General features: G+C 41.3%; 1 protein-coding gene across 1 annotated transcript in view; it reads right to left on the bottom strand.

Moving 5' to 3' along the window:
• WIF1 (WNT inhibitory factor 1) overlaps positions 1-24,920 on the bottom strand; it is a 73,227-nt gene extending 48,307 nt beyond the window's left edge. The window contains exons 1-2 of the mRNA XM_084877605.1: positions 24,442-24,920; positions 23,820-23,959 (exon numbers count right to left, since the gene is read on the bottom strand). Coding sequence (XP_084733731.1) covers positions 23,820-23,959; positions 24,442-24,589 — 288 coding nt within the window. The 5' untranslated portion in view covers positions 24,590-24,920. The remainder of the gene's footprint in view (positions 1-23,819; positions 23,960-24,441) is intronic.
• Between the last annotated feature and the right edge of the window lie 1,417 nt (positions 24,921-26,337).

Here is a 26,337-nt window from a genome sequence, read left to right as displayed (position 1 = left end):
ATTCGTGCATGGGGTGTGTGTGTGTGGGGGGGGGGTGTACCTCAGCCCAGCCTGCACCCTCTCCAATCTGAGATCCCTCTCACAATCCAGGACTGCTGGCCCCCAACTGCTCGCCTGCCTGCCTTCATGACTGCCCCTAACCGCTTCTGCCTGCCAGCCTGATCACACCCTAACCACTCCCATGCCAGTCTGATTGATGCCTAACTACTCCCCTACCAGCCTCTTTGCCCCCAACTTTCCTCCTCTGCCAGCCTGGTCACCCCTAACTTCCCTCCCCTGCAGGGTTGATCACCCCCAACTGCCCTCCCTTGCAGACTTGGTCCCCTCCCAACTGCCTTCCCCTGCAGGCCTGGTCCCCTGCAACTGCTCTCCCTTGCAGACCTGGTCCCTCTCAACTGCCCTCCCTTGCAGGCCTGGTCCCTCCCAATTGCCCTCCCCTGCTGGCCATCTTGTGGTGGCCATCTTGTGTCCACATGGGGGCAGGATGTTTAACCACATGGGGGCAGCCATCCTGTGTGTTGGAGTGATGGTCAATCTGCATATTACTCTTTTATTAGATAGGATTATCTTCTTCTTAGAGAGTAAATATTTACATAGAGCTCTTTCTTTTTTAACATTTTGTTTTTTAATAACAGTTTATATCCAGTATTATTTTGTACTAGAGGCCTAATGCACAAAATTCTGTAAGAATAGGCCTTTGCAGCTGCAGTAGCTACCTCAGTCTCTCCCTCGCAGCTACAGCAGCTGCCTCAGTCCCTCCTGTAGCTGAAGCCCTGGCTTCCTCCAGAAGGTCCTTTGAAGAACATCTGGGAAGTTGTTCAGTTGATTTGCATATTAAGCTTTTATTATTATAGATTACTTTCAGGTGTACAGCATAGTGGTTAGATAATCATGTACTTTACAAAATAGCCTCCCTGATATTTCACTAGCTCCATATAGTTATTATAATGTTATTGTCTATATTCCCTATACTGTACTTTACATCCCCATGACTATTTTGTGACCACCAATCTGTCACAAAATAATATTAATCCCTTAACTACCTTGCCATTCCCCCAACCTGCCTCCCCTCTGGCAACCATCAGTCTGATGTCTGTGTCTATGAGTCTGTTTTTGTTTTGTTTACTTTGCTTTTTAGATTCCACATATAAGTAAAATCATATGGTATTTGTATATCTCTCTCTGACTTATTTAACTTGGCATAATACCATTTAGGTCCACTCATGCCATTACAAATACTATGGTTTCATTCTGTTTTATGGCTAAGTAATATTTCATTGTATGGGTGTACCACCACTTTTTTATCCACTTGTATACTGAAGGGCACTTGTGTTGCTTCCATATCTTGACTATTGTAAATAGCACTACAATAAATATAGGGGTGCATATAGTCTTTCAAAATAGTGTTTTGGATTTCTTCAGATAGATACCCAGAAGTGGAATTGCTGGGTCATAAGGAAGTTTCATTTTTAATATTTTGAGGAACCTCCATACTATTTTCCAAAATGTTTGCACCAATCTGCATTCCCACCACAGTGCATGAGGGTTCTCTTTTCTCCACATCCTCACCAACATTTGTTGTTTGTTAATTTATTGATGATTTCCCCATCAGCCTTTTTTAGAATCAACTTGAAATTATCTCTCATGTATTTCTGTCCTTATTGTTTTTCCTCAGTTTTCTTTTGTGCCACATCAACCACATCACTTTGGGTAAAATTATTAAAGGAAATGAAAGTAACAGAAATCCTAGTACCATGGCGGGTGGGAGAGAATCATGTTTATTAAATGAAAGAAGGAAGGAAAGGGAGAAGGGTTATAATGCTAGTTTGGTGGATTCTGAGGTAAAGAATTCATCTCCAAAAAAGAGCCAACATTCTAACATGAATCAAGAAAAGGACAACAGAACATAAGACACATTGTATCTTTCTTCCTCCATCAGCAGTGGATAAAAGACAAAGTCAATCTATGAACTCTGCTCTTAGAAACAGGTTAGCACAGAGTCAGGACAACTTTTCCAAGTTATTTAAAAACAATGTTATTTTAAAATATATATAGTCTCTGACTATTAAATACTTCCCGGTTTTTGTAGAAAAATCTGTATATGTAGTTCCTTGTGATGCTCCTGAAATTTCCACCATAAGGGATCTCAGAGAGCTCTGTGAATAAGTTAGTCTTCCCAAAGATCCTCCAAGCTAAAATGGCCAAACAAGACACTTTCAAGCTGGAAAAATTCTAGGAGAGCATGTGGGGGAACTGCGGGCCAGGGAGGTTGTTATATTCCAAGTCCCATCCATCAGGACTGGTTCAGCGCGCTTTTCATGATACCATATTGCCACCCTACCAGCCATTTCCATTGTGCTAATGCTGAAGTTAAAGGGAGGAACCCAACACTGACATTAGCCTGAGATGTAGGGACCACTATTGTCAAATATCTACCATGTCCTAGGGACAAGCCAGGTGAAATGCATCAAGCAAAAGTGCAATGCCTTAACCACCCCTTTAGCTATTTGAGAGATAGAGAGAGAGAGAGAGAGAGAGAGAGAGAGAGAGAGAGAGAGAGAGAGAGAGAGAGAGAGAAGAGAGAGAGAGAGAGAGAGAGAGAGAGAGAGAGAGAGAGAGAGAGAGAGAGAGAGAGAGAGAGAAAGAAGAAGAAGGAGGAGGAGGAGGAGGAGGAGGGGAAGGAAGGAGGGTGGGAGGGTGGAAGGGAGGGAGGTAGAGATAGACAGATTATTAGACTGGATAACAGACTTCCTTATACTCCATTCTGGGAGAAAAATTGTAGGCAGTTCTTCCGTTCCACTTTCTGGGACCTTTGAATTGTGATGTAGTGGTGATGTGGAGAGCTTGGCTCTGGCTGCCAGCAGATACTTGCTCTTTTGTCAGCTCTGTTGCCAGTTCTCTCTGTGATCCTCAGAGAGTTGGTCATCATCTCAGGTCCTCAGTTCTCCCATCTGAAAAATTAGGTGGTTGAAGGAATAAGATTCCTTCTATTCTAAGAGTTTATGATTCTAAGTGGAGGCCCTTGACAAATTCATCTAAGGGTTAACATACAGTCCTGAGCATCTGTGAAGAATACAATTCATTCTGCTTGGATAACTAGGTGGAGGATCGGGCTCAGTAAAGAGTTAGTTCTTAATATTCAAGTCTCAGTATATTAGTTCAGTGCTTTTAATGATCTAAGACCTAATAAGTAACCTTTTCCAATACATACACACCTGGAAATTGCTGCACAGACATCCTTGGGTGCACATTTTGCCTTTATCAGATTTCTGGTGTTTTAGAAATGCAGAGATACATTTTAATAACCAGTTGATGAGATCGCTCAGACTGAGCCCACAGTGTGCTTGAGAATGACTTCCCTCCATCAGACCTGCCTGTTTCCCTTCTGTTTGCCTTGTGTTCGCCACGGGAGATTTTGCTCAAAGAAGCACTCAAGGGCTGCCGGCTTTGAAGTGGCTGCGGAAGATGCTCTGCAGCCGAGAAGCCAGCAGTTTATAAACAATAATCTGTGTCTACCTACCAGGCTCTTGTTACTCCCTGAAACAGTCTATTCCACAGAGAGCAAATTCAGCAGAAGTTAACAGACACTTCAAAGGCTAACATGCGGAGTATTTACTAAGATACCAGGACTGCTGATTCAAGTGAAACCAGCCCGTAGTCTGCTGAGTGCTTTCTCTTAGAAACTTCCCTGTATAGCTCTACTCTTTGCCCTCCCTGCACTTGGATGTACAGCTTTGGGAGCTCTGACTCGCAAATAAATGTGTCTTCCCTTTTACAGAACACCCATAAGAGTACATTAATTTGCTTGGAGTGCCCTTATTTTGATAAATGTAGCAAACACACCATTCTTCCTCTTAGAGCATGCTATGTTCTAGCCACTGATGACAATAACTCTACTTGCTAATGCCCTATGAAAATTGAGGATATTATACCACTGAGCGTTGGGGAAATAAATTACTAAACACAGAAAAAGTTAAAGAACATATGTGCAAAAATAAATGTTCCAATCACTGTTATTTCAAATATTTCTGGATAAAAATATCTACATATGTGCAGAGAAACTCGTATAAATGTTTATTCATATTCACTTAAAATTAGTAGAAAATGTGTTTCCTTGCTATGTTAAAAAAACAAAACAAACACCTATTGTATTTTTTAGAAATCACCCATTAGTTTTATATATGTAGCCTAGAAGTATAGTTTATAATTAATATCTATTTGAAGAGTCCTATGTTCACAATTAATAATCAACCTCATGTAGAACTTTTTACCATGATGGGCCTTATCCTTGTACCGAAAGGGAGAAGCCGCTTCCTGATCCCCCACTGCCCCCTACAGTATGAGATTCCCACTGAGATAAACCTGTCGGAACTTCAAAAAGCAGGCACAAATCAGCAATCACCAGTACCATTTGGAAAGTTTCCTTTGGAGGCTTAGAAATAAGCCACAAAAGGACACTAAAAGTGACATCCGGGTATAGTGCTGTTGGGGCATGGAGTAGCCGTTACAAGCCAGTCAGCAGTCACATACGTGCCAAGAGCCTGTACAACGATCAGATGCTTTGACTCAGAAATTCCACTTGTGGAACTCGGTCCTAAGGAAGTAGTAAAGCTAATGTGGAAAAAGTTTTATGCATCAAGTTGCTGTTCACAGTGTTATTTATAACAGTGAAAAGGTATCCAAAGACATCATCTACATAAGAGAATGTTTAAATAAATTACAGGATATTGTGCAGCCATTAAAAAAAATAATTTATAGAATGTGTAACAACATGGGAAACTGCCCCACTGTCTTTAAGCAAACAACAAACCAAAAAAGGGGACACAAATTGGTACTCCAATGGAAAAATACTAGATGGGAAAACACCAAAATATTAAAATTTTCTTACATGAGTTTACTATACATGAATTACCCTCTCCCATTCCACTTTCTCTTTTTCTGTAGTTTTAGAGGGTATACTAGTTTATGATGGAAAAAAGTAATGAACTTAAAACTCTGTAAGGATTCATAAAAAGAAATAGTTATACCCAGGAAATTAAGTATTACAAACTCTAATGAAGTCCAGTTCATGTTCCCAAGTGAGTAACGAGTTTTGCAAGTTATAATTACTACAAAGACAGCTCGAAATGTGAACAACCTCAATTTGCAACAGACAAAAATCTCAGAGTTGATTCCTCAGTTCTTTGTAAAGAACCATGCCAGGAATAACTGTTCTCGGTATCTAAAAGGAGCTACTGTTTGTGGAAGGTCTTAAAGGGGAAATAGTAGTGATACAGCTGTTTACCGGCCTCAGAATATAACTCCCCAAGTCAGTTTATTAGTCAAATGAAATGGTCTGAAATCAAGATAGTAGGGAAACGAGATAAAAGTTACCTAATTTAGATTTTAGTAGCCTTTATTAGCATTATTTGGGCAAATGGTCTTTTGAAAAGTTAATTCTGCCCAAAAAGTGTGTTTTATTCTTTTGTTACAATTAACCCCATTGTCCAAACCATTTTTCTTTCTGTGATTTGAATTCAAACACAAAACCAAGAACAATGCAGAAATGATAATGACCAATAATAAATCACAGACGTTTTAGACCCAAAAGGAACCCCGTTATTTTACAGATGAGAAAATGAAATATTGTCTGAGGTCCCAGAGAGATGGTGTGGGAGCGGGCCAGAAGCCAGGTCTCCTCAGGCCAGCTCAGTGTGACACTGAGTTCAGAGAGCTGGATGCCATCACTTAGCGTGGAATGTGGGCATCCTGCCAGCGCACTCCCCAGCCTGGGCTCTGGCAGACTCCCTTTCTTTGGCCTCCTGGCTCCCACTTAGCACTCACAGCTCACTAATACAAAGGGAAGAAAGGACCCTACTTTTTCAGGGTCTACTATGAGTCAAGTATCTTGTACACATTATGCAACTGTATTTTGCTGCTGCTATAAACGACAAATTAATTATTTCCTTTTAATACTTGAAGAAATGATGGTCCCCAAGAGTTTAAGTTGATCAAGATTTGACCCCTTGCTGCTGTTTGCCTCTTTGAAAGTAACTTCTCCCACTGTTAGGCAGTGAAGACAGAAAATATGGTATGTTAGAGTTCTCCAGAGAAAAGGAACCAATAGGATATAGAGAAAAATAGATAGATAGATAGATAGATAGATAGATAGATAGATAGGTAGATAGATAAAATTTGTTATAAGGTATTGTTTCATGTGATCATAGAGGCTGACAAGTCTCCCTGGATCTGTAGTTGGCAAGCTAGATATAAGGACCAGTGGTTTAGTTCGATCTGAGTCCGAAGGCCTGGGAATGAGGAGAGCGAATGGTGTAAGTTCCAGTCTGAGAGCAGGCAGGCTCAGACCCAAGAGGAGCCAGTGTTCCAGTTCACAGGAGGTCAGACAAGAGTTCTTTTTTATTTCTGGGAGAGTCTGCCTTTTTGTTCCATTCAGGCGTTTAGTTGATTGGATGAGGCCCACCCAAGTCAAATATTAATCGTTTCCAAAATGCCTTCACAGATACATCAAGAATAATGTTTGACCAAATGTCCGGACACATACAATCACCCATCACACATTGTGTCCTCTCGTATGTTCAGGGCCTGGACTAGGGGGAGGCAAGCAACGCACTCAGAGCACAAATTTATAGAGGTGCTTCTTTGATAGTAACTTCTCTCACTGTGAGGCAGGAAGACAGAAAATATGGTATATAAATACCATTCTAGAAGAAACTTGCATATGCACAATTTCTCAAGGAACTGATGGCAAAAATAAATATCAGAAATACTGAGTATGAAAACAGACTAAGGATAATTATTTGTATGCTTACTATGGAATGGAATGGTAATTCATTTACATTTTCCAATGAAAGTTTCCTTATAATTTATATAGTATTTATTGAATGGGTCCTTATTTATTTTTATTGAAAGGCAAAAGCATTTCTATAAAAGCATAAACACACAAATCTTTTGTACATTAAAGAAAAATGCACAGCTAGTAAAGATCAGGTTTGAATTATTTTACTTTTGGCAATGGGCCACTCACTGCAAATTACTAGTATATAGAATATTCCTCATATTGAGTTATCTGCAGTTTCATTAATGCAGGATTTCTCACAGTCATTGTGAGGATTAAATTAACCTTATGAGGTGATATAAATCAAAGAATTTTTAAACTATTAAGTGCAATACAGAAAGGTGTCACTGCTATTAGCAAAATATAGAACAACTCTTCCTTCAATTCAAGAGAGCCATACCAATTTATACGCTCTCCTTCAGTTCATGAGCAAATGTTCCTTCAAGTCCTGGATAGCATAGGACTCCAACTCAAGTCCACAGATACCCAAGAAATGAGGTAAGTGTAGAAATCCAACTTTGGGAACCAAAGACATCCAGCCAGTCTGGAGGCAAGTGGGATTTTGCATTTGTTCTCTCTGGCTCCTGAACTGTGTCTTGACTTAGATGATTTGATATTTACCTTGTAAGATGGCTCTCTGTAAATGAAAGTCTTCTTTAAAACATGATTTGGATAGACAGATTGGCTAGTCATTTATAACATAGAGGTGAAAAACTATATACATGTATATGCCTACTTTGCCATACGACTGCCAGGGTTGACACCCAGGCTCTACAGGTGACTAAGATATGATCTTGGGCAAGTTACTTCATTTCTCTACATCTCAGTCTTCTTACGTGTTTTACTGGAAAGGAAAATAGTACCTTCGGCTCATAGACTAGGTCCCAATATGAAATGAGCTATTCTGTGTCAAATACTGAGGAGAACTGCGTGCATACAGTGAATGTCCAATAAGGTTCAGTTCTTATTAGGTTAAATCAGATGAAATTCAACCATTTTGAACAACTAAAAATGACAACTTCAAGTGCATCAACCTAATATTTAGTAAAGTGATGCTATTTTAAACTCCTTGAATAATGTAAGGGTTTTACTGGTCAGGGTCCTTACCTAACTCATGCTCCACAGCATGCAATAAGGATGAAATAAAATATCTCAATAATATAGATGCAGGTTCCAGAAAATCTCAGTTTCCAAGGGTTCAAATTGCAGTTTCATTGCAGATTCTGGAGTCAGACCACCTGAGTTTAAATCCTGGCCCCATTATCCCTTTGTTGAGTGACCTTAGGCAAGTTGCTTAACCTTTTTGTGACCCAGTTGCCATTTTTGTAAAATGAGAATATTAGTAGTGCTTATCTCAAAGGGTTGCTGTGAGCATTAAACTAGAAGAAAAATGATTTTCACAATGATGGCAAGTAAAATATACTTAATAAGTGTTAGCTATCCCCCTCTTTTTATCTTCTCTTCCTTTCTTCTTTTCCTTATCACACAAGATTTACAGACCAGTAACTGATTTCACAATTCCAGAACTAATAAAGTTAATCTCTAATTTAGCAATGAACTCTTCTTACCAGAGTATAAGAGTAAAGTACCAGTTAATTTCATCTCTGACAATTTTATACTTTTGATAAGTATTTAGGTGTCAAGGTTGAAGAAATACAGAACTGCTTATGTGAAGTAGCTGAAGAAATTGGGGATGTTGGCCAAGAGAACAGATGATGTGAGCTGTCCTCAAATGCCTGTGGGTTGGTTGCCAATCAAAAAGAGGTTAAAACATACTCCCTCGGGGTCCAGAGGTCAGGCAGAGGACGAAGGCCAGGAATTATAGATATGAGAGGCATTCCAGTGGAGCCTCAATTGGGATTTGGGGTTCAGCTGTGCCTGGTGGTTGCGACACCTGTTGGCATGCATGAGAATCAGGGGACCTGATAACAGGGACATTTCTTTATGCAGTTGCCTGGGGCTTATTTTTTCCAATGATTTTTAGAGAGAGTGGAAGGCACGGAGGGTTGGGGGGAAAGAGAGAGAGAAACATTGATGTGAGAGACACATCGATCAATTGGTTGCCTTCCACACACACTCTGACTGGGGCCAGGGATCAAACTTGCAACCCACCATGTACTCTTGACCGGAATCGAACCGGAGATCCTATGGTACACTGACAACACTCTTACCACTGAGCTACACTGGCCAGTGCAAGATACACATTTAGACTGAGAGATTCTAGGGCCTGTTGCTAAGGACAAGGCCTAACTTCTATGGGGACTTGGGCTGCAGGAAATGAACGTTTGTGTCTTCAGTTGGGGTCAGGGTATTAAGCCATGCTGCTTTGGATACCAAGTGACAATATGAAATGCCAAACGGAGGAGAGGGCTAGATTCCTCATTTCTCCAGAAAATGCCAAGCTGTTCTGAGGCCATAAGACCTGTGGGGAGCATAGGCCAGCCCACATTGAGTCCTTATAGCTTAGGAGCTTGGAGAAGCTGTACCTCTCCCAGGCCCCACTGCAGCGGCAGAGGTCAAGACCTCTCCCTCCCGGATGGCCTATGTGCAGCCTTTTCAAGGACTCAGAAATAGCTGCTCTTTAGCTAGAGCAGCAGGAGTAAATGAACCCGAGGCCCTATATCAGCAATGGAGGTGACCAATCAGCCTTCTTTAGGATATAAATGTAAGGTAGGACTCTCCAAATGGGAGTCCAGAGACCGGTGGTCTTGCGATATTCAGGTTACACCTGGATGCAGGTTTTGACCCATGATAGAGAATAACTTCCTATGGTCACCACAGTCAAAATGATAAAATAAATTCTGCTTTAGTAAGTACCCTGCCCCTGAGCATGTTCAACTAGAGATTGAGAGACCATAACTCATGGATGCTTCAGAGAGGTTGGGCTTGATGGGTTAGATGAACTCTGGGAACTCTTCCAACTCTGCCATCCTTTCTAAAGGTACAGCCAGAGAAAGCAAAGGAAAAAATTGGATGAACATACAAAGATGATAACTCAAAACTTGATTCCTAGATGAAATCGGGCAATTATTTAACAGAAGGGGAGAGGTGATCCGTGTATAGTGAAATCATTCACATTTTTAGTTATTTAGGATGGGCTCTCAAACATATGATGAGTTCTAATGCTTTCAGTGACATTGAATTTGAGAAAGCATTTTTCGGACTTATTGGATGTATTAATGGTCTATTGAAATTAAATGCCTAAAGATCACAGTACCCCACAAACGGGCCTCTTAGAGCCTTAAAAAATGTTGAGTTGGAAAATTTTACAAAGAAGCAACTTTTTACATTGCCACCTTCTGGCTACTGCTGTAAGTGACAGAAACATAAATGTAATCTCACATCCTAGTGAAGATCCAACTGGAAATACGAATATTGACTGAATTTACAAATGATAAGAATCAAGTTACTTCACTAAGTACTCAAAAGCCAAATAGCAGAGTAATTTTACAAGTCTACTGGGGATCCATCTGGTTATTGCCTTTAGCAGGAGAGGTCCTACTCAGACTTGACTTCCAATGTGAATCCTCCCAATGGTGCATCCATGACTAACACTGAAACAGCCCTTGGAAATTAGACAACCTAACAAGCCATACAATGTGGGTTTATTCAAGCCTATCTTCAGCTCCCACAGACTGTTTTCTCAAGAGTAGTTCTACTAGTAGATATTTAATTTGGGAGAGCTGATTTGCTCTGTCACCTAGTTGTATTCATTTCCAGAAAATGCAAGTAAAAGGCAGAATACATATCTCAAGTACATAAAGGCCCTGAGTTAAGCAAAGAGGGTGTTCCAGATGTGCATGTCGTAGGTATACATTGCTCAGGATATGTTCTGAACAACACCAGGAACCCTGTGCAGATAATTCACTCCTCTTCCAACAGTTAATGCTCCCTCCTTAGTACTTTCACAGCACCTTGTTCATATTGCAATGATAACACATTTAACATTGTGTTATTGTAATCTCCTGTAAGCAAGTGCCATACACAATTTACATTTCTTTTTTTAATATATTTTTATTGGCCAAAACCGGTTTGGCTCAGTGGTTAGAGTGTCGGCCTGCGGACTGAAAGGTCCCAGATTCAATTCTGGTCAAGGGCATGTACCTTGGTTGCGGGCACATCCCTAGTGGGGGGTGTGCAGGAGGCAGCTGATCGATGATTCTCTCTCATCGATGTTTCTAACTCTCTATCCCTCTCTCTTCCTCTCTGTAAAAGAAATCAATAAAATATATATATATATCTGAGAGGAAAAGAGATAGAAACATCAATGAGGAAAGAGAATCATTGATTGGCTGCCTCCTGCACACCCCGCACTGAGGATCAAGGCCACCACCCGGTCATGTGCCCTGATGGGGAATCAAACCAAGACCTTTTGGTTCATAGGCCAATGTTTCAACCACTGAGCCACACCAGCCAGGCTACTTGTGGGGGGGGGGGGAGGGGGGGGCGGGGGGAAGTTAGCATTCAGCACAAGCTTTGGCATTAGGTAGGCGCTCAATAAATATTTGTTGAGTTGAAGTCAAAAGAAGAGAGGAAGGAAAAGAAGGATCCATAGTTTCCAAAATCAGCACTTCTATTTTACACCTCATGTCTTAGTTCTATATCATTTTCAAATGCATAGGAGACTTTTTCATCTGAATTCTGAGCAGAAATTTATGTTTAGCAATTTCCAAATGGACTCCACTGTCTTTGAACCTCAAATTGTCCACCTATTTCCTGTATCATTTCTCAATCAAGACATAACCATCTCAGAGTCATCCTCTACTCTCTCATTTCCATAACACCTACATTCGCTAAGACCTGTCAACTCCACTGACAGCTAGCTCTAGAGTCTGTTCCTTCTTCTCTCCTCACTGCTTGCCTTAATTCACACCTTTGTCATCTCTTGTGGTGTCTTAACTTCCTATTTGGCGCCTAGAACTCAGCCAGGCACCTCCTCCTTACCCTCCATCTGCCACCAACGTTACCTTTCACACAGATATGATACTGTCATCTACTTTTAAACTTTCAATGGCTTTCCATTTTCTATAAGTCTACTATGGCTTACAGAAATCCTCATAACTTCCCAGACTTTCTGTTTTAGATCTATATTACTCATATATATTCCATATATCCCAACTGTTCTGAACTGTCATTTTCCAAGTACACCAATGGTTCTGAATCCTGTGTACCTTCCTGTGGGTCATTCAGCATACCTAGAATGCCCATTTCATTCCTACCTGCCGTAGCCACTGTCTGCCTACTGGTCATCTTTTGTGGGTAGATGTTATCTCTTCTGTGGTATCTTCTCCAGAACAAAGGAAATTCTAAATTTACCCGATCAATGCCAAATCCTCTGGCTTTATGCTCCCATAGTACTTTTCATAGGGTATTTAATGGTGCCACAGCTAGCCCCCATGAAGGCTCTCTGCAAATTAAATAGAAGTGTCCCTGCTGGGCTGTGAGACTCTGTGTCCAGCTATCAGACTTGACAAATGATTTCAGCGTGGTTGAGTTGAACTTGCTGGTTTGGTCAGGTTCCCTTATGCAATGGAAAACCTTATTCAACTGCGCATGTTGGTCCTGAGAACTTATCACAATTATTATGATTGCCTTATTGATGCCACAGTCTTTGCCACCAGCTGGTGAATTCCCAGAAGGCAGTTGGATCAATTAAAGTGTATATACTCATGCCGAAACCGGTTTGGCTCAGTGGTAGAGCGTTGGTCTGCGGACTGAAAGGTCCCAGGTTCGATTCCGGTCAGGGGCATGTACGTTGGTTGCGGGCACATCCTTGATTGGGGGTGTGTAAGAGGTTGATGTTTCTCTCTCATTGATGTTTCTAGCTCTCTATCTCTCTCCCTTCCTCTCTGTGGAAAATCAATAAAATAAAATAAAATAATAAATTTAAAAAAGTGTATATACTCAGAACCTAGGACACAGTTGCACTGATAAATGTTTTTGAATTATTTTTTGAAATGAGAAGATATTTAAAAAGTTATCAAAGGAAGATCTCCGAAGTGTATAATAAACATGTACCTAAGTGTTCTTAGCTATGGAATTTTGGGTAAGTAACCTGACTTTCTAATGTTCTAGTTTCCTCATCTATAGGGACAATAATGGTGCCTACCTCAGGGTAATTGTGACGATGGGATAGTAAGTGCTTAGAAGAGTGCCCAGCCTGCATTATGTAGATGTTGTTCATTATTATTAACATAGAATAAATAGAATATTCTGAGGTGAATTCTTTTTTAAGTTTGACATCAAGACAATTTTGGAGGAAGAATATTTCTCCCTTGGTTTTTAAAAACATATAAACAGATATCCAATTTGTATAAAGATATGACCATACATGTTAAATAATGGAAGATGTTTTACTTAAGAAATAGAATAAAAATATTTTAGAATTTAGCCCATCCAGCGTTGCTCAGTGGTTGAGCATCAACTTTGAACCAGGAGGTCACAGTTTGATTCCTGGTCAGGATACATGCCCATGTTGCAGGCTCCATCCCCAATAGGTGGCAAGTTGGAGGCAGCTGATTGATGTTTCTCTCTCATCATTGATGTTCTATACCTATCTCCCTCTCCATTCCTCTCTCTAAAATCAATAAGAACATTATGTATATAGTAGAATTTAGAAGGAGTTTGGAGGCAATCCAAACTGCTTTTCTAATAGATAAAAAGAATTGAGTAACATGATCTTTCCTGGCTTCTAGTATTTCTATATCTGGCCTCATCTTCCCCCACCCTAGCCCCCAGTATTCTTCCTTCCACACATCAATTCCAGACTTGGGCACCATTAGCATCTCCCAGAATGCACTCTCACAACTCCCTTGCCTCTGCCTTTGATGGCCCACCTACTGTGCCCCACTCCCACCTCCAATGATTAAAGTGTGTATTTTCAGAACCTAGGACATGGTAGCATTGGCTATGCTTCAAGTGTGTCTTTCAAATCTTCCTTAGCCAAAATTCACTGCTCTCTCCTCTGTGTTCCAGAGCTCACTCTGTATTCATACTTCTATTTAGCTCTTATCAGAGCAAGAGTTAGTTTGAATCCCAGCTGCCTAGGTTTAAATCCCAGCTCTGCCACTTACTACCTATCAAATGGAAATAATGAGACCTACCTCATGCCTTCATTATTCAACAAATAGTTATCAACTGTTTATTAGTGTGTCAGGAGCTGTTTCAGGGGCTGGAGTTATATGTTTAACAGGACAAAGTCCTTGCTCTCATGAGCTTACATTGAATGGGAGAGTCAAACAATTAAAATCCTATATAATAAAAGCCTAATGTGCTAAGTGTCCAGTTGGCTGTTCAACCAATTCAAAGTATAATATGCTAATGATATGCTAAAGTTGCTCAAATGCTCGCTATGACATGCACTGGCCACCAGGGGGCAGACACTCTGACCAGTAGGTTAGCTTGCTGCTGGGGTCTGGCTGATAGGGACTGAGCTAGACGGGCCGGACATGCCCTGGAGCCCTCCTCTGGTACCTCCCCACCTGACCAACCTCCCACATCCCTCCCTGGCCCCAATCATGCACCAGTGGGATCCCTTGGCCCGTCCTGTGCCCTCTTGCCATCTGGGACCCTTTGGGGGATGTCAGAGAGCCAATTTCGGCCCAACAGCTAGGACCAGTCACTATGATGCTCACTGACCACCAGGGGGCAGATGCTTAATGCAGGAGCTGCCCCCTGGTGGTCAATGTGCTCTCACAGGGGGAGCACCACTCAGCCAGAAGCCAGGCTCACAGCTGGTGAGCACAGCAGCAGTTGCAGGAGCCTCTCCTGCCTCCATGCAGCACTAAGGATATCCAACTGCCAACTTAGTCCCACTCCCCACAAGGAGCGGACTTAAACCATCAGTCAGACATCCCTAAAGACTCCTAGTCTGCAAGAGGGCACAGGCTGGGCTGAGGGCCCCTCCCCTCAAGTTCACGAATTTCATGCACCAGGCCTCTAGTAAAATATAATCAAGTATCATTATACTAAAGGCCATAAAAAAAAAAATAGATTGTAGAGAGAGACTCAGAGTGACTGGGAGGAGTGGGAGCATGTTTTTTAGAGAGGGGAAGTCAGGAAAAAGTCTTTTAAAGGATGTAACATTTGATCAGACTTGGGGGAAACACAGAAGCAAGCCACACAGAAATCATGCAGGAATGCATTTAGGTGGAGGAAAGTTAATGTGCAAAGGCCTAAGAAGGAAGGATGAGCTTGATGGTTGGGGGGACAGAAAGGCTAACAGGACTACTGCCAAGTTAGCAAAGCAGGGAGTGGAAGAAATGAGGTGCTCCTTCCTAGCCCCAAGACTTTCGGATTGTTATCTCCTAAATGCTCCCCCAATCTATGTTTCCCTTCCCATCTTCGCTGATTTTGTATCTCATTATCTCTGATTTCTCCCCTTACAGTCAACTCCCCTCGAAGCTATTTTCCATCCTGCTGACAAGATGATCTAAATAGTTAACTCGGACCCTATTGTTCTCTGTTGTAGTCTTTTCCATGGGTTGACCTCACATTGCTTGTAGAGTAAGTCCCACATGCTTTAATGCTGGACAAAGCCCTTCAGGACCTAGCCCCTGTCTACCTCTCCACTTCCTGCCTTTTACAAAAACTCCAGCCACACCAAAGTACTAATTCCCCAAGTAAAGCCATTCCTAAGCCCTATGCCTTACTTCAAACCATTTACCTTCCCTAGAAATCACCCCATTCCAGGCTTGGCTTGGCTAACTCAAATCAGACGGCTCAGAGTTACTTCTCTCTGCGGTCATTATAACCTAGGAACACCCAGCACTTCCACAGTATCACGGAACAGGAATTGTTAAGGTGATGTGTTTAGGTATGTCTGCCTCTCCTGATAGCTTCAAATTTTCTCAAGGTTAGGGACTTGGTTCTCAACCATGTTTTCCCACCAGGGCATGATCTGAGTTCTGGCCCCAAGTGGTGAAGCCAGTTTAGCTCCTTTCCAGTGTGGCCAGCGAAGAACTCCGCCCTAACCTGTCCTTTGTCCCAGGTTCAATATGCTTCAGGGTGTCCCTCAGATCCTTCAAAACACACAGCTGCTCTGTGACATTTTGTTCAGGTGAATGAGTTTTAAAAGATGCCAGACAATTTCCAAGAGCTTTTAATCATATTCATCCATAACATTTAAAAAGAAGACAAAGCCTACAGCTCAGGAGGCTAGATATCCATAGGTCTATCTGGGAAAAACAGGGAAGAACAGAAATTGTCCCGTGACTTTTGAATTTGAATTAATAAGTTTTAAGTGAACATAGAACACTTGAAGAAGCAGGTTTGTTTTAAATAAACCCATTTCTAGTGTTCAACCTCTCATTCTTTTAACTAAAGGATATCCAGGCAAATGTAATTTCTATACATTTATTATACTTCTCATGATACTTTAACGAGTAATATAGAAGTTGAGAATAGATGCTAAATCGATTCTTTTTCAAATTAACATTTTTCTTATTTACACATTGTTTTACATTAAGTTCAAAGTCCTAGGTTGCATTAGAAAATTAAATTGATTTTTAAAAAGTCCTTTGAACTAAAAATAATTTCAAAAAAGCAATTGTTTATAGTTCCTTCCTACTTACCTAAAAAAATTAATCTGGAGCTGATACTAATTATCACAAACTCTCCCAAAGTTAAGTGAAAAAGAAGAGCTGAATCATGGTGTGGAAAAACCACTGTCCTCCCAACACATAGACCAAAGATTGACTTAATACCGCCCTGGAACAAACTTACAAAATGTCGAGTCTATTCTCTTCATAGCAGAGAAGAGAGAAACCTCCTGAACTGTTTTTATCTTTTTGTCCTCCCCAGAATCTTTCTCCATTATTTGAGCTTGACGTCCCCTTCACTGAATTCCCATTACCTCTCAGATACGAGGTCCCTCATGCTTACCTAGAACAGGGTGGCACCCACAGGCCATGTAAGGACTGAGAACACATTTGGTTGGGCCCTGCCAAGGCATTAGGGGTGAGTTAATTAAATGGTTGACCAAATAGAGCAGGCTAATTTTTAAGTTGACAATTTTGTCTATATCCCGAAAATGATGTTATAAATATCCACATGGCCTTTGGCAGAAAAAAGGTTCCCCACCCCTGACAGAACGTGCCTTCCCCTTTAAGACCTCCAGGCCCTTGAACAGCCCAAGCTCACCACTCTGGAAGGCATTTGCCCCCCTTGCTGGTCTGATGAATGCTTTTGACCCTCGGGAATCACTTTAGACAACACCTGCTCGGTGAGCTCAGCGGTGGGCTCCGAGCTGGCTTCCTTCCTCCCCCAGGCAGGGAAAGAGTGGTCTTTTTTGTGAGAAGCCAGCCCCATACTTTCCAACCTCATTTCAATGAGTGTGATGAATATTTGTTTCCCAGACTATGAGCTCCCTGAGGGCAAGGACCATGTTTATTTCTCTTGGAGTGATCTGTGACTAGCTCAGTGCCTGTGTTTATTGATTGAGTGAGTGCTTGAGGCATACAGAAAAACATGCTTAGGGGGAAAACCCGCCCCATCCTAAGGAAATGTGGCCAAACTGCTCCCATGTTGTCAAGTGGGGCATGCTGGTTTAATCACCGCATCAAAAGAAGCCCTGACCTGACAGAGGTTGGGCTACAGGATGAAGCATTTTCACTGAACTCTCAGTCCTCAGAGTTTCCCCTTCACAGCACCCCTCCTATTCATTCATCAGGGACATTTAAGTTCAATGAATTTAATCCAAAACAAAATGCGTTATTGAATATCATACCTTTCACTTCACCACGACCACTTAAGATGTTTTTTATTTGTGCAAGTTTTGTGAAGTCAGGAATAAACACGGAGGATAGCGGGGGTGGAAGGGGCTGTTTATGCGCCTTTATGCCACCGTGTAAGGAAGACATAGTGGAGTTTACATTTATGCCATGTAAATCGCTGCAGAACCAGATGTTGCTTACAAGGTACCTTGTAACTCATCTCCTCTAAGCAATAAAGTCTCTCTCTCTCTCTTTTTTTTTTTTTTCTGGCAAAAGTTTGAGAAACTTACTGCTGTTTTCTATCAGCAGATACAACAGATGGCTGGCACATGCCTACTTTGCTAACTGAAATGGGCTCTCTGCAGAATTACTCTTTGATCCCTTGTGGCATATCCACACCACCACAATGCGAAACACCACAGCAGAGCAGTATCTAAACATTAAAGGGTTAAAGCTGTGCTTCTGATATGAGTACCTTCTTTTTAAAAAAAAAAAAAAAACAATCATGCCCGCAGTATGTAAACATATTCACATTCCCACTTTGAAACCATGGAACAGGGGTCACACAATGAGGCATTTCCTCCACTTGGTGATATAAAACCACCGCGAAGGTATGACGCCAAACCCCAGGAGGGCAGAGGTATGCGGCCACTTGGATTGTAACTAGCAAAACAATCATAACTCCATTAGGAAAAAATTCGGACAGTATACATTAAGGGATTTAAATAATACTGCTACTAATGAGGGTTACCATAACTTCAGAGTTGAAAGGAGGTGTGTAGGGGTATTTGGCAATTTCTTTGAAGAGGGGGAGGAGGTACTTGAATTTAAATTCACTATTGTTTTTCTTTGATTTTTGTCATGGGGAGAAAGGAAGGGAGGAAAGTATTTTAATACAGTGCTCCTTAACCCAGCCAGCCTAATAGGAAATTTGAGACTGCAAACTGTAGCCAGTTTAATGGGACCAATATTACATCATATCAAACCCTACATGGCAAAAACAAGCTATCCGGAGCTTTACGGGCATTTTAATAACAGAATTGGGTTATCCAGGTGATATTACAGAAACATGTCCAGTTGATATTGCAGAAACAATAGAGTGATTCTATTTTTTAAAGCATTAGCAAAAAATGTGGGTCAGTTGTCAGGAAAATAGCCTGTTTATTGCTTCTTTTTATTTTTTCCCAATGGAATTTTCCTCATTTTAAAGCTGAATTTGGGTGTTACTGATAGGAATCATTCACAAAGACACCACTATCCAGGCAAAGTTATCAAGCTTTCTTTAGACTTGATTTTGAATTATTTTTATTCTTATTTGGAGCAGTTTTCAATAATTCAAGAAGTTTTGTTTTTCATTGATAGGGAGCTAGCAAGTGTTATGAACATGTTTACAAATAACCTTTCATGTTGGAAAATATCTCATTGATACTTTGTATCTTCAGCATATCTAATATTTCCCATTCTCAATGGTTATACATAAAACAGCGGAACACATTTCTGCAGTTTACTCAATAAAACCAATCCTTCTACAATATACACATGGCCACCCCGCTCCCCAGGACAACAGACAAAATTCTGCAATTCCTATCCTGTACCCACAGTAGCACTTTTCAGTTTTGTTTTTAAACATCTTGAAATTGAGTAAAATAAATCTATATCACTGACTTCTAGTGGTTGTAAGAATTGTGATCCCGCCCTAACCGGTTTGGCTCAGTGGATAGAGCTTTGGCCTGTGGACTGTACCTTTGTTGCAGGCACATCCCCAGAAGGAGGTGTGCAGCAGGCAGCTGATTGATGTTTCTAACTCTCTATCCCTTTCCCTCTCCCTTCCTCTCTGTAAAAAAATCAATAAAATATTTTTTAAAAGAATTGTGATCCCTAATACACGATAGAAAGCTTATTCTAAGATCTGGATCTGTTGGTACAGTGATTAGAACTTGCTAGTAATCCCAGTGGTAGGTTTAGAGTTAATATTGACTAGTTATGTTCACCCAGAGAATTTCTGTTCCATAGACATCAATTTCAGCCTAGCCCTTACCAACCATCTCAGAAAACCAGGTATTTAGTCACAGGGAGGCTGGAAAAGTAGTATAGAGATGGCTCAGCATAAATCCATTACCACTGCTAAAAAAGCCAACCTAAAAGAGATGTCCTATTAACTAGGTTCTCGATTCATAGTGCTTTAGCATTGTAATGCAGGTGATAGAATATATTAGAGTTATTAAAATCAAGCCTATACGATCTTTACAAATTTTATAAGACTGTATTAAACATACGTTTATTGTATGGTTTACATAAATGGAAAAAAACTTGGCCTTATACTAAATTGGTTCCTATGGAAATGAGCAGCGGTGTTCTAATATAAGAATTCAGATTTGTCTAACTAACTTCTCATTAAAATTTTATTTGAAAGCCATTAGGTTTAGAAAGGGGTGATTTTCCAAATAAAATGTTTAATTAGTGCATAGTTTAGAAAACTAAGGTGGTTGCCCATGACCTCTACCTGTCTCAAATTCAGGGAAAGGTTAGAAAAAGGAATGCTTTCTTGAAAAAAAATACCAACTATTAAAAGTTATATACAGTAACAAAGGGTATTTTCCTCAATTACTAAAAATCCTTTAAGCCTAAAGCTTCTTTTGTGGAAATTCTTCTCTCACCTAAAAGCCTTGAAAAGGGGCATGACAGAAAATGAGTATTTTAAATGGATGATAAAGTGGACACAGGGCTTTCCATGGAAAATGAGAATTTCAGGAAGAGGAAGAGGTCAGGCCATTTGATTTCAGCTTTCCAAGGCAGATTTTCAGGGACCTCAAAAGATACTAGTGACCATCCAACAAGTGCTAGGGAATTCTTTTGGATCCATAGTTATGATCAGCTATGAAAGCCGTTTGTTTTACCATTTTGTAATGTGTAGTGTAAAAATGACACTCGATAATAAACATCCATAAACTGTAAGACAAACATCGTATAACTTTAAACTCTAAAGTACACCTTTTTACACACATGTAATATAAAATAATTTTTAATTCTACATCAATGCACATTCATTGTGGAATAAAACCAAAATACAACATGTAACAATGTTTACACCATGGAAGATCAGGCATTTATCAAATGTTTTTTTCTATGTCTGCCCACATATTTTGTAATGCAATCAAACAGAATATGCTGTTATGGACTACTGACAATTTGTCATGAATATCTTTCCATGGCTTTGAGTAGAAGTCTAGAATGTTCTCATTAATGCTTTATTGCATTCTCCCGCCACTATCAGTGGACTCCTAGGTTCCACCCATTTTTAAATTTTTATAAAAAGTATGTTGAGGAATAGTCTTGCACTAAATTTTTTTACTCAAATCCATGATTATATCTTTAGGATGAATCTCTGGAAGTAAAATTGCCCAGTCAAAGGATCTAGATCAAACCTTTTGCCATCAGATTCTAACTGCCCTGCAAAAGGGCTAACATGCATCAGCCACATATGAATATGTACAATTCTCCACATACTAAAAACACTAAAAAATAAGTAAATAAACTTGACCAACTTGATGTAGAGAAAGGAATATCACTGTAATTTTTATTTTTATTTGCTTGAAGAACATGAACGTTATTTTAAATTGTCCAAGAACACCTTGGGTTATTGGACTGATCATTTATTGGAAGTAGATAACACCTATTGCCTCTACAAGCTCTTCAGATGTTGCCAAACACTTACATAGTAAGTTTAAATTTTCATTAATCAGTTATGTGTTTTGCTTGTGTTGAAATCCCTTATTGTTTGCTATTATTTGGATGAAATAACTAGATCATGGAATGAACTTTACATTTTCCATGTAGATGTTTTGATGTGGTTTGGCTTTAGCTAGAGATGCCTTTCAAAATAATTAGTATTGAAGTCATTATTTTTCCCACCTTCAAAATTTCCACACATTTCAAAAATTATGGTGCTAAGATTACGTAACTTTATGGAGTAAAATGGGTCAAATTTAAATAATATATTCAAACACCTTGCTGTTTGGCATTGTAAAGATCCTACCCTGTCCCTACCCTCCTCCTAAGAAGAACAGACACCAGATTTCACAGTTACCTATGGTAGCCTGTCCAGAGCAGACTGGGCACAGAGAGGGAGATAATTTAATTGAGGTGCTAGCATTGTCCTGCATAATGAGATAATCCACATGGCTAATCAACACTCAAACAGGAGAGAAAAAGATGCTGGAAGCTTCATCTCCATGCCAGTTCTACCATCTTCTCTAACCCCCTACAAAAAAAAATTTTCCTGAGGTGGTTTGATATGTATTCCATTTTGTACTCAACAATGTGCCAATGTTTGGAAACACACACTATGCCATAAAGCAACAGGGGAAATAGCATGAAATTTAAGCCATTGCTTCAAATTCTGTACTTTGGAAGACAAACTCAGATGAAAAATAAATAAGTTAAATAGATAATAAATAGATTGGAGCTATTGACATTTTCTGCTGCTTCTACAGTTACCAAACCCTTTCAGCTACGGAGGGATATAAGTCAAGCTACTTTCTGGTAGTTCTTATGAATCCCTAAAAGTATAGGTAAGGAAAATGTTTTTTTTTAAAACACAGAATTAATATTGACCCCATTTGATACAAGTCAAACACAAGTAAACAGATTCAGGTGAAACAAAATGATAATAAAAAGGTCATTTATTGATTTATTACTGATTTTACAATATCCCAAAATTAACTGTCCAGTAAGTATCTATAAAGAGGGAATTGTAGGAAGAAAAGCAATAATCTTTCTAGAGAGCAGTAAGAGCCTCAGTGAACTCAAATGCAAAATGAGGATATCAGAATAGATGGCCTTCTGGCTATGAACTTCATGGGTACAAAACATCTCTCTCATTTATCTTTTTGTTGCAACAATGAAGTGTCAAAGGATTTAGGTTTGATCTACTTTGGAAAAGAAAAATGAGAGAATAGATCTGAGGGAAAAGAGACAGCTAAAATGGTTATGCCCATTCTATAACAAGTAATTAAGGGGAACCAATGTGGTTTCTCAATTTAAAATAGTTACTTTTTATAAAGAGGATTGTTGTTGTTTTTTCTGGATCACGGTCTTCATGAAAATATTCATTTAATTATTTTAGAATTTTAAAAAAGGCCTGAAAATGTGATTTTAATTAGAATTACAATGATTTTCATATTAGACACATTTTACCAACCAATTAAAAAAAGACCTGAAAATGTGATTTTAATTAAAATTACAATGACTTTTATATTAGACACATTTTACCAACCAATGAGCAAAAGAATTTATTACTTACCATTTGTCATTAGAGGTAATTTATGTGATACTGAAACTGTACAAACGGTAACATATAAAAGATGCTAATGTGCTAGGAAATAAAAGAAATACTTATTTATAAAAATATATTGCAGTTTTCTTTTTCCATATAAAATTATTTAAATGGTAACTTTAAAAAGTCAATAGCCTGCAATATTTTACAATTGTTCATATATATATATATATATATATATATATATATATATATATATAATTGATTTCAGAGAGGAAGGGAGAGGGAGAGAGAGATAGAAACACCAATGATGAGAGAGAATCATTGATCGCTACCTCCTGCACCCCCAAACCCCAGGGGATTGAGCCCACAACCCGGGCATGTGCCCTTGTCCAGAATAGAACCCAGGACCCTTCAGACTGACGCTTTATCCACTGAGCCAAACTGGCCAGGGCCAAATGTTCTTATATGACACTTTTTGAATCTGTGAGCTTCTACCAGAAATATATAGCATTCACATCACTCCAGTAACATTCAACATACCAATTTTTTTCAAGTGCACAATGTCAAAAATATGTATAGGCTTTAAAAACAGACTGTAAAGTATAAATGCCATAAATAATTAGCATATGCTATTGGGGGGGGATAGCCTTTTAAATATTATGTTAAATTTTAATGTCAATAATTACAGAAATAAGTGATGTTGGTATTTGAGGTCTTTATATTCCAGCAGTCTGAAGACACCCAGTCTTATCAAAATGGTGAATTTTTAGGCACGTTACTTGCTCTTTTCCTTTGGGAATCCTTAATTTATGAAGCATGTTTAAATAAATGGGGGTTCATTCTTTTTTTGTCTTGGAGATCAGATGAGAAACCATTCTTAAACATTGTAAAATATACCACACTACACACTTTACAGTCATTATATACACTGTCGTTAAGCAGTGGAAATGTTAAAGGGTCCTTTTCTCCTCCCTTTCTGGTTACCAGCACTTACCTTGCCTGCAGCTTGCCAGGTAAAATTCATGGAGTGGATATTGACAGGAATAGCTGGCATTCTCTGTTGTGCTTTTCTGAAATCATGTGTGAAGGGGGCCATTTTCCCTTCTGAAACAATCAGGATGTCTTCTTCAAATCCTGGTGTTAGAAAAAGAAACAAAACTATTAAAACTAGGTGGACTTAGAAGAATCAAAATCAGCATTGCATGCCAGAAAGAACACCCAGGAATCAGTAGGGTTCATTGCTTTCCACAAAGCACCTGCCTTGGGACCATTCATTCTCCTCCTCTGTTCTGTGATCAGAATGATGCCAACAGGCACACGCTTTCAGGGAGAAGGAGCGCTAGCTGGCGGTACCCAATGCTGGGTCCACCTAACCACGGAGGGTTGTAGGGACTAGCAACAGCAAGATTCGAATGTTAGATGAGCCTAAGTTTCACGAGAAAGAAGTTTCTATGCTTTCCGATGGCATAGCTCGTGAGAAGGGGGAGCAACCTCCCTTGGAAATTAAGTTTTAAAAGCATCCTAAAAGTCATGCATCACTCCTCCGTTAATGAGAGCGTTGGAAAGAGCGGAGATACAGGCAGGGGAAGGTCGCTGGGCTCCGGGGCCTTCCTTACCTATGAGCACTCTTGCCTGGTGAGCGTCGATCCACAGGTATAGGCTTTCCTCGCGCGGCTGCCCGACCTCCGCGCGCAGCCCCAGCAGGCACGGGAGGATGCTCCAGAGCCCGAGCGCGGCGGCGGGGAGGGCGCTCCTCCGGGCCATGCTCGTGCGGACCCCTCGCCGGCGGTGGCTCCCGCCGCTGGAACTCCTCCGACCTCACCCACCCGGACCTGCGGCGGCGAGGCTGTCCCCGCTGTCCCCGCGGAGCCGTCCGCGCTCGTGGCGTCCCGCTGGGGACGAGTGAGCCCTGCAGGAGCAGAGGAGGAGCGGGGGGGGAGAGCGCAGCGCGAGCCGGGCTGCAGGCGAGGGCGCAGGAGCGAGGGGGACAGCGGAGACGCGAGGCTGGCAGAGCAGCAGATGCCAGCACGCCCGGCGAGACCCACAGCCAGAGGGTTAAATACGCGGAGAGAGGGAGCGCGGGAAGGGAGGGCGCCAGGGGGTGCGTGTGAGCAGTGACGAGGCCCGGCGAGCCGCCGCTGGGGGGCGCTGCGGAGCGCGCGGGGCGGGGCGGCGCGAAGCCCCGGAGGCGGCGGGCCCAGAGGGAAGGCGTGCACAGGGGGCGCGTGGTGGAGGTGGCTGCGAAGGGGAGTTGGGAGGCACCCCTAGGACTGCACTAGCCTGTGGCTCCAGCCAGGCGAGGCACGGGCCGCGGGAAGTAGAGTGAGCTGAGCTCTCAGGGATGGATTGAGCGCCGATGATGATGATGGAGACGAGTCCCATTTCTACCCTGGTGCTAAGTGAAGGCGCGTTTTCTCCCACGTCTCCCTTTCCGACTATCATTCCTCTCTCTCCGCAAAGCCACCCTCTCTGATCCGCGCTACGCTGACAGGTTGCGCGTTGCCCGGCACTTAAAACCCGAGTCTCCAGCGCCCCGCGCTGCCCCGGCCACAGGCCCCGGGCTCCGCGGGGCGCGGGCTTTCACGCCGCACTGGCCAGGCACCTGGACGCGGCTTGCACACATGGGGGGGGGGGGGGGGGCCTTCTCTCCGCTGACCCGGCAGCGCCAGGAATTGTTCCCAGGCGTCCCTGACCCCGTATGTGTAGGACTCCCAAAAGTTGTGACTATCTTCATATTGACTGGTGTTTCAAAACAAACAAACAAACAAACAAACAAACAAAAACTTAAAGGCGTGCTCTGGTCCTGAAATCACAGGCGCCGGAGGACAAGAGTAGGTGACTGGCAGTGACCCACAGCCTCCCCCACCCACCGTCCCCAGCAGAAAGGACTTCACTTCCCCCCCACCCAGCCCCTGGGATGCGCAAAGAAAACAGAAGCAAAAGGCTGGGGTTATTTTTTATTTTTAAAGAACGATTTCAGACTCAGAAGAGGGTTGTTTACTTCTCTTTGTTCTTTAGTGCCCAGATGCCGCGACAAACGCCCAAGGACTGGGTGTCTGGGCCGGGCGGTGTTTCACTCGGTGGCTCCGTGGACAGTTCAAGAGGGAAAACCAAACAGAAACAACAGAGGAGGCGCTGAACATGTGCACACGTTGAGTTCAACAAACGTTGGGTCACGAGAGGTTATTCACTGTCAGGTCGTGAGAAGTTACTGAAAAGAGCAGACGATGCAGTTCCAGTTACGAAATATTTCCAGTTGTACCATTGTTGGTCTTTGAAGAGATTTAGATAAGCCCGTGACTATTTGAACTTACAGTGTCTTAATTTTAAAAGGATTTTTTTTTATTTGAAGTGCTTGCTTAATCCTCACAACTCTTTTAAGCAGGTACTATAATTATTTCCATTTTATTGATGGGGAAACAAGGCTCAGCAAGGTCCAGTAAGTTGACTGTGGTTACCTAGTTGGTAAGTGGCAGAGTCAGGGTTCAAAACCCACGCACGGTGATTTCAAA

The sequence above is a fragment of the Pipistrellus hanaki genome (genome assembly GCF_964339955.1).
Source record: "Pipistrellus hanaki genome assembly, chromosome: 3".
Taxonomy (NCBI): domain Eukaryota; kingdom Metazoa; phylum Chordata; class Mammalia; order Chiroptera; family Vespertilionidae; genus Pipistrellus; species Pipistrellus hanaki.
Note: the sequence above shows the minus strand (reverse complement) of the source record. Positions and strands in the feature narration are given on the sequence as shown.